This window comes from Limulus polyphemus, unplaced genomic scaffold (genome assembly GCF_000517525.1).
Source record: "Limulus polyphemus unplaced genomic scaffold, Limulus_polyphemus-2.1.2 Scaffold463, whole genome shotgun sequence".
Taxonomy (NCBI): domain Eukaryota; kingdom Metazoa; phylum Arthropoda; class Merostomata; order Xiphosura; family Limulidae; genus Limulus; species Limulus polyphemus.
Genome location: NW_013666073.1, coordinates 397,501 through 406,437, shown reverse-complemented (window position 1 = coordinate 406,437; position 8,937 = coordinate 397,501). Strand labels below are relative to the sequence as shown.

The 8,937-nt window shown below is 39.5% G+C and overlaps 1 protein-coding gene across 2 annotated transcripts in view; it reads right to left on the bottom strand.

The window, feature by feature from the left end:
• The window catches only part of LOC106458435 (exportin-5-like), a 137,640-nt gene extending 129,335 nt beyond the window's left edge, over positions 1-8,305 (bottom strand). For both annotated transcript variants that reach the window (XR_002610372.1, XM_013917949.2), the window contains exon 1: positions 8,093-8,305. Coding sequence is in view for 1 of the 2 variants with exons in the window: in XM_013917949.2 (XP_013773403.1) it covers positions 8,093-8,194 (102 nt within the window). In the remaining variant the exon portion in view is untranslated. The remainder of the gene's footprint in view (positions 1-8,092) is intronic.
• Positions 8,306-8,937: the final 632 nt, after the last annotated feature.

Sequence of the window (8,937 nt, the reverse complement as noted above, 5' to 3'; positions counted from 1 at the left end):
CCTTCCCCCCCCCCAATAGTTCAAAAGTAAAAGAAAAGAAAAACATTTTGTCGATAGGTGCTACCAGACATTTTTCTCTTCTCTAGACAGTAGTTCAAAAAGGAAAAGAAAAAGTTGGTAGTGGGTGCTACTACCCAGTTGCCTTCCCTCTAGTAAGCAATTCAAAATTAGTAACAGTGGCAGATAGTCTTTGTAGCTTTGCTATAACAAAGGCAGGGAGAGCAAGTTTTGAAGTCTTAATGGCAATGGGATTCAAACCAAAAGACCCTCAAAAATCAAGAACCCCCCGATGAATCACTAAAACTTAACTTTTTCTGAAATAAAAAACAACAGGTCACGGGTATCCAAATATAAAAATTTGAGTTTAACTACAAACAAACATAATAACAATATTTAAATTACTTGGATAATTACAATAATCAAAATAATTGGAAACCCTAATTTTTTATTAGTTGTTATTTTTGTGACAATGGATTTCATCATAAATTTGATTAATTGATTGTTGCAATAGCCAAAAACAGTAATAAGTGCAATCACTACATTAATTTATTTGTTTATGTGACACTAATCGATTTAATCACTCAGCTCTAATTTTAGAACACAATACATTTATCAGGCACTAGAACAGAATGTCCTAACACTACAACTATTATTTATCTGGCTTTCTAACTTAAGCTATAAATAGGAAAAAAAAGTTCTATTACTGCTTGTGAGAAAAGAAAGATTGAGAATTTATTAATTTAATTTATATATTTACTTATAAATGCGTGACTAAAATGGTGTTGCCACTCACGGTTGTAACAACGGCACGACAGTAAAATGTGGGCTATCGTGACTTGAGTGTCACAATGGCTACACATTGGTGGGTCAATACCAGATAAAAGAAAACGATGGGTTAAAAAACTGTGGCCAATGCGTAGCCTTACCAAGACAACTTCCTCCTTCTGATCATTATGGAAGCAAGACGGCCAAATATCAACAGAAGGTTTGATCTGGAAAAGCTTGTTATGATGTTGTTCACCATACTGGTGGCATGAAGCTGTGCCTTGAAGACAGGACCGTAGTCCATGTACGGGACATGCACGGCCGTGACGGCACCAGAGCAGACAGACTTAGCTGCAGTGTCAGCGAGCTCATTCCTGTGAATACTGACGTGGCCAGGTATCCAGAAAATCTGGATGGAAGCAGAAGATAGAGAAAATTGGGCCAGTCGATTCCAGGGCCAGTAGAGAGCTAAGATAATCAGTGTAAATAGTACAATTTCTGTACTGCCTAGCTTCTACATGATCCAGGGCAAGAGAAATAGCATACAACTTGGCAGTGAACACAGAAACTGTAGAGGGGATCCTGTGAGCAACTACCGAGCCACAGCACACCATGGCAGAACCTACAGAGTCACCCGATTTCGAACCATCCAAGTAAATAGTAAGAGAAGAATGGCTCGAAAGATGTTCAACAAAAAGAAGATGGTACTTTCAATCGGGAGTATCCGCCTTCCTCAGATGACTCAAGGAAAAGTCACAGGAAGGGATGGTTATAAGCCATGGTGGAATGGGCTGATCATTGGGAAGAGCAATGACATCCAATGCCAGACCCAATTCAGCCAGTAGTGCCCGGATACAAAGGCCAAATGGAGGAATAGCAGACCCAGATGGTGAATGGGGTTCAGCATCTTTAGGGCCGAGTTTGGATCGAATCAGGACACGATAGATCCTGAGCATAGAACATTGATTCCGCTCCCCAAGAGCTGCAAGAGAGGACATGGAGGATGTTCAGAGCCATTGCACATTTGACACGTAGCTGCTTGATGTGTGGAATGAAGCTAAGCTAACAGTCAAAGATAAGCCCCAAGAACTTTGCCTCAAGGACCACACTCTATCGCCAAGATGGAGCTCGGGATCGGGGTGGAGACCCCGTTGGTGGCAAAAATGCATGCAAACGGTTTTGGGAAAAGAAAATTGAAAACCGTTTGCAGTGGTCCATGTCAACAACCGATTGAGGGCAGTCTGAAGCTGCCGCTCAATAAACCTCATGGTCGACGACTGACACGAAATGTGGAAGTCATCAACATAAAGCCCATTTGCAACAGTTGGAGGAAGATTATTAGTGATGGCATTAATTTTAACACTAAAAAGTGTGACACCCAAGACACAGCCCTGAGGGACTCCAAGTTCCTGTGGAAAGGAGCGGGAAAGAGTTGAACACACACAGACTTGGAATCATCTGTTCAGTAAAAGGTTTTGAATAAAAATGAGTAAATGGCCACGCAACCCATAGGAGTGGAGGTCTTGCAAAATTCCATACCTCCACGTAGTGTACTAAGCCTTCTCGAGATCGAAGAACACAGAAAAAAGGAGTTTTTTCTTGAGAAAGGCTTCCCTTATCGACGTTTCAAGTCGAATCAGATGGTCCATGGTGGAGCGATGTCGACGGAACCCACACTGGGTGGGCGAGAGGAGCACGTTCGATTCCAGGAACCAAACAAGATGAGCATTAACCATCCTCTCTAGAACCTTACAAAGACAACTAGTCAAAGCAATGGGATGATAATTATAAGGAATCTTGGGATCCTTCCCAGATTTAGAGAAAGGGAGGACAATAGCCTGGGGCCAAGCATCAGAAAAAATATGCTCCTGCCAAATCTGGTTAAAAATAACCAGAAGAAAAATAACCAGACAGATGAAGAGCAAGTTTGAGTTCCACCAGTGTAAAGGGGCAATTATAATCATAGAGACGATCGGCATGAAAGGAAAGAGGCGATCGCTCTGCCCGAGACTTTATGGCCAAGAAGGCAGGGGAAGCATGAGAAAAGCTTTGGCCGAGAGCATCAGCAACTTCCTGGCATTTGGAGAGCAAGATATAAAGGGGATGGGAAGCATACCTCCCAGAGACTTTCCGAATCCTGTCCCATACAGTTTTGGAACTGATGGTAGAAGAGATGCTAGTAGTGAACTTAATCCAAGACTCCTTTTGGCTTTGACGTCGAACCTGCCAAGCATGAGCATGGCCCGCTGATAAACAATGTGGTTAGAAAGAGAGGGATACTGTCGGAAGGTATCCCAGGCCTGATTTTGAGCCTTCCGTGCCTCCTGGCAGGCAGGACTCCACCATGGATGAGGATACCATGGAAAATGTGTCAAGGTCTTAGGAATAAAATGAGCAGCCGCCTGGACAATACTGCAACCACAGTCGTCTATTGATGGAAGACAGATGAAGGCAGGATCAAGTTCAGAGAGAGAGGTGAAAGATGGCCAGTCAGTCTGGTCCAGCTTCCACCGTGGCACTTGGGTCGGATGGCATCGACCATGGCCAACCTCCCTCATAATGATAGGAAAATGATCACTGCCCCGTGGATCGCTGTCGACCATCCAAGAAAAGCGAGTGAAAAGTAAAGGGGAGCAAATTGAGTGGCAGTAAAAGACTGACTAAGTGACTGTATCAGTAGGTTTCAGAAATGTATCCTGTAAATCAAGGCCTAAATGTCATCGAGATTAGAGTGAAAACCTCGACAGTTCCACTGTATCAAAGTGGCCATTTTTATGTAGGTTTAGGAGAACAGCATGGAGAACCCTTCGGTTTATGACCACGCCATTTTTCTTTACTAGATGGAGGTCGATCGACCTTCATGGATCCTGCCCTTGATCGAGAGGGCAGATCTCTGTCATCAGAGTGAGAATCCAATGACTGAGGACATGATCGAATGATCGTCCTGCATTTAGGGGCCAAAGAAGGACCCGCACGGACACCAGAGGCTGGTGCCCAAGGACAGTCACTGGAAGGAATAGTGGGGACAGAGATTGGAGTAGATGTAGACCTATCAACTCTATTATCCATGGAGGGCAGAAGACCTCTCACATGGGATGAAAAACTCAGATGGAGGCACGGAAAGGTCCGTCTGCACTCCCACTGTAGCAGTGGAGCGTAGTGCAGTGGCATATGTCCCAGATGTAGTAGGGAACAATAGCTTCCGAGCCTCAGGATAAGAGATATTATTAATAGTCCTCAAACTCTGTACCTCTTTCTCCTCCACCCTCTTAGGGCAAGACCTAAAGTAAGAGGGGTGAGAACCACTACAATTAACACAGTGAGAGTCCAGTTTGCACTCGTAGGCGTCATGGTCCTTGCCACCACAATGAGCACACATCATAGAACCACGACAAGATGCCTTTGAGTGACCGAACCACTGGCACTGAAAACATTGAAGAAGGTTGGGAATATAGGGCCATACTTTACAGTTCAAGTAACCTGCCTTAACAGCGGCAGGTGGACATGGTGATGAAAACGTCAAAATCAGAACTGAGGTCGGCACCATAATTCCATCGTGACGAGTGGAGATCCTGCGAACTGCTGAAACTCCTTGGCTGGAGAGACCAGCAAGGATCTCTGACTTGGGGATAGACTTCAAGTCCCTCTCAACAATAACTCCTCGTGATGAATTCAAGGAAGCGTGGGGAGTAACCTCAATGGGTATATCCCCAATGGCCCTTGAATTCAAGAGGAGTTCACTGTGCTTAGCTGTGGATGTTTCAACCAAGATGTCTCCAGAACGGAGCTTCTTAACTGACTTTGGAGAACCAGCAAGCCCCTCTAAATAAAAAAGGGAGACATTTGCCCTAAAGATTTAACGAACAGTGAATGCAGGATCAGGAAGCCAGGTACAGGTGTACTTTGTGATGGAGACTGCTGGTAAGTCTTCTAAGTGTGGTCGTTTAGCAATTTGCAGAGTTTTAACATTTTTTTATTTGGATTGGGGGATCCATAATTAAGGAGAAAGATTCAGGGCCCACTGACCCCACCTGCCATGGAGTCCTACGAGGGGACGCACTACAATGTCAAACAAGGACACTGCAGCAACGCCAGGGTTTCATGAGCACTATACCCAAACACCAGCATCAGACACGATGTCCACAACACCCGTTGAGAACGCCCAACACTGGTACTCAGTTGACCCTAGCCCGAGTGGACCAGCCGAATGACCCTGGGGGAGGGGGCACCACAAGGCCACCCGTCTACAGGAATTCAATGCCAAAGTGGTGTGTTGCAGAGCCCCAGACACCACTCAACCACCAGGATCCTCTCCTCCCCTTCACGGGTCACCACGCACGGCAAACACGTGGATGGATGTTTAGATCCCAGAGGAAGTAACTGAAAATACAGAACCTTCCCTGGGAGGTCCCCTCACCACGTACAGGAATCCACGTCGAGGGGTATTCCAGTTTGACTGAACACCATTTATAACAACTCTCTTCTTTCTTCCATCCAGCCACTCTTCTAACTAATTAGCTAACTTATCCCCACACCTATACAGATAATTTTTTTACAAGCCTTTTATGTGGCACCTTGTCAAATGCTTTCTGAAAATCCAGATATACCAAATCTACACCATTACCCTCATCTACATAAGCAGTAACCTTTCCAAAGAATGTGAAAAGATTTGTAAGGCAAGATTTTCCCTTAATGAAACTGTATTAATTATCCCATAAAATTCTGAATTTTGTTAAATGATTTTGCAAAGCATCTTATTAGAACTTCCAAAACTTTTCCCAGAACCGATGTAAGAGTAATAGGCAAATAATTACTAGAACAATATTTACCACCTCCCTTGAAAAGAGGAGTAACCTGCCCACTATTCAAGGGCTTACAAACAATTGTAGCAACTGGCTCACACATCCAATCCTTAACCTCCTTCAAAAACCTTGGGGAAATATTATCTTGCCCAGGAGCCTCAACTTTCTTTAAACTTCTCAATTTTTTCTTTACAAGCTCAGAATTAATGTGATCATCTTGTTTCCATCTATCAACTGTTCAAGATGAGGAATATTGCTTAAACCTTCATTAATAAAAACTGAAGATAAAGCAGAATTTACTAACCCAGCCATCTTATAATCATCAATTCAAAACACACAGCAGTGTGTTTTGCAGCCATAAAACAACAACCTGCAGGACACACTGTATGTTATTAACAGGACTGTGGTAACCCAAACTATCACATATTTTCAGTGGATGTGCTCTACTGAACTCTTACTTCACATACCAAATTTCAAGGCAATCCATTAAGTAATATCTGAGATATAACAACTCTAACTTTGATTGAGTTCCTTCCTTTTTTTTTTCTTCGCACCAAAAGTATGGAAACTTTATTTGATAGATAAATATACTTAACTTTTATGAATTTTTTTCAAATTTTGTACTCCGATAAATCTTTACAACCTACAATTAGAAATTTCATTTGGTGTAAATATAAGCCACATGTGCAAAGTTGTTCAATAAAAACTGCTAAAATTTAAAGATAATTTTTGCACATACCTACACAAAAAGTCACATAACTATTAGTTTAACACTTTTACTACAGCTCTACCAAAGACTAAAAGTGGACTGTTTTTAATTTTTTTGTCATTCGAATTAAAGACAGCTGATTTAGAGCATCAAAACTATAAGGTGAAAGGACATGCAGACACATTAGTATTGGTTATGCCAAACAAACTAGATTAGCAGTTCCTAGCTCAAGTTTTCAAAACAATCATACAGATGGACAGTTATTACTGATTATTCATTGCCAACTTTTCAGCACAAATTTACTAATTTTTATAAAATTCTCCTAATTAAAGAGCATTTAGCATCATGTGATATTAGCTTAAGCAATTAGCATAAATAATGATGCTTGATACAGCTGTACCGATTGTATGGGGGTGATAACAAGAAATTGTTAATCTAAATTCCATGGCATTACTATAATAGAAACTATTAACACTGTTTTAGAAAAGAAAAACTACCACCATATATTTTAAAGAATCTGGTTGGTTCCATAATTGTCTATTCTGAATAACAGGGTTGTGATCCTAAGGATAATGTTGGTTACTATCGAGGGTCACTTTCTTATTTGGTGTGGTTTGTTGGTGTATATTGACAAAAGTCATGATATCTAATCAAAAACACCTTAGGTGTGAAAAAAAGGTGCAGCCAAATAAGGATTCAGCATGTGACTTTAAAGAAATAAAATCAAAATTTTCAGCCAAACTGGTAGCTATGCTTATAGCATTGATAAGAATTTTACAGCAAATATTCATTCATTAGTTAGCTAGGCCACATTTTTTGTTCTACCACCCACCATGTCCCAAGTTAAACAAAAAATGCAGCCTGGCTAACTAATGAATGAATACTTGCTGTAAAATTCTTATCATTACTATATTATCTATCAGTTTGACTGCCAATTTTGATTTCATTCCATTAAGTCACATGCTGTATCCTTTTTTGGCCACACCTTTTTTTCACACCTAAGGTGTTTTTGATTAGATATAAACTTTCCTTTATTATCCCTCAAAGGTCCTACCCCCCATCCTAACATTTTGTTTACATTTAATATATTTAAAGAAATCTTTACTGTTAATGTTTACACTTTCAACAAACCTTTTTTCATATCATAACTTCCTGTTTATTGGAATACATTGTTGAGTTATATTTTTGGCATGCTTAAAATTGTGTTCAGTAGTTTAATATAAACTAACCATGCTATTCAAGAAAAGTATTAAGTTAATATTTTTTATTACACATGTATAGGGTTAAGCTCTGTATATTTGTTACCTCATAAACTTGTTCTTCAAAGTTCAATGCTTTAACTTAAATTATTTTGACTTTTTTAGTCAATTTGAAAACCTTTATTAAAAAACGTAATTCTGTAAGGTTAATGTTTTGTCTTTCTAGGGAAATTTTTTTATAATAATCCACAAAAATAGTCATATTTGTAATACTAATAGTACATTAATACTAATTTCAGTATCAATGATACAGTATTAGAACTTAATAGAAGTGTTTCCATCCCATCTGCGAAATTAGTAATAGTAAGACTTAGTAGTACTAGTAGTGACGGTACCGTACTCTTACCATTGGCATTGTAACTTTAAAAACCTACTAATTGCTAAGCAGGTAATACTAATAGTAGAACTAATACTATTAGTACAATTCAAGTTTCAACTCGACACTTCGAATTTCTGTACTTGACAAGTATCTAAAAATAGTAAAAATTCAAAAGATTTAAAAATTGTTATACATTTAGTAATAAAAATTAAAATATTAAGGGCCTATTCAGCCTTACCTTGTACGCTTCTTCTCTTTCGTTCTGACTAACATAGGGATTCATATGAATATCTATTGCAGACACTAGTTTTTCTGCAGCACATTTTATCTCATCTTCCATTATTTTCAAGCTTTTGTATTGTATAAAATTATGCTAAAATCCTGATTAGCACGAACAGTTACACATCTATGATCTTACTCAGATATGGTTTAGAGAACAGTACAAATACAAATTTGCGACAATGATGCACGTTTAGAGGATAGTGCCCTCTAAAACATCGATATTAAACAACAAGAAATGTCACTAAAACTTATAATGTCTTTATATTGTAACATTATGAAAAATACAAATGGAATAGACAAAATAAATTATTACGTGGTGGATGATATCAGTATTGGTATTATTGAGTAATAAAACCACAAGATCTCTGTAATATTTATTATAAGTGTTTGATTCCTAAAAATACAATTTACGTTTAAACTAGCACCTATGAAAGCTCAAGTAATAATGTGGTTCTTTGAGTTGTTAAAAAGGGTGTGGGGGAGGGCGTCAGCTTTAACTCAGTTGGTACAGCATTTTTTTTCTGGGGCTCAAAAGGCCTGAATTAGATCCCGACCAGATCATCCAAAAAGTTGTTATCACAGAAAAGTTTACACCTAACATATATAAACTCAACGACGGTTCTTGTTTGGGCGAAGGGTATGTGTTTGTAGATCTGAGTTGTGTTGGACATTGATTCCATATCCAGTGATTCATCTATCCTAATTTTACACACAACTAGGCTCCAGGTGGTCAACATTGGAATTAATCTTAACAACAGATGGTCTTTGTGTAAGACTGATGCTTGAACATATACTAAAACC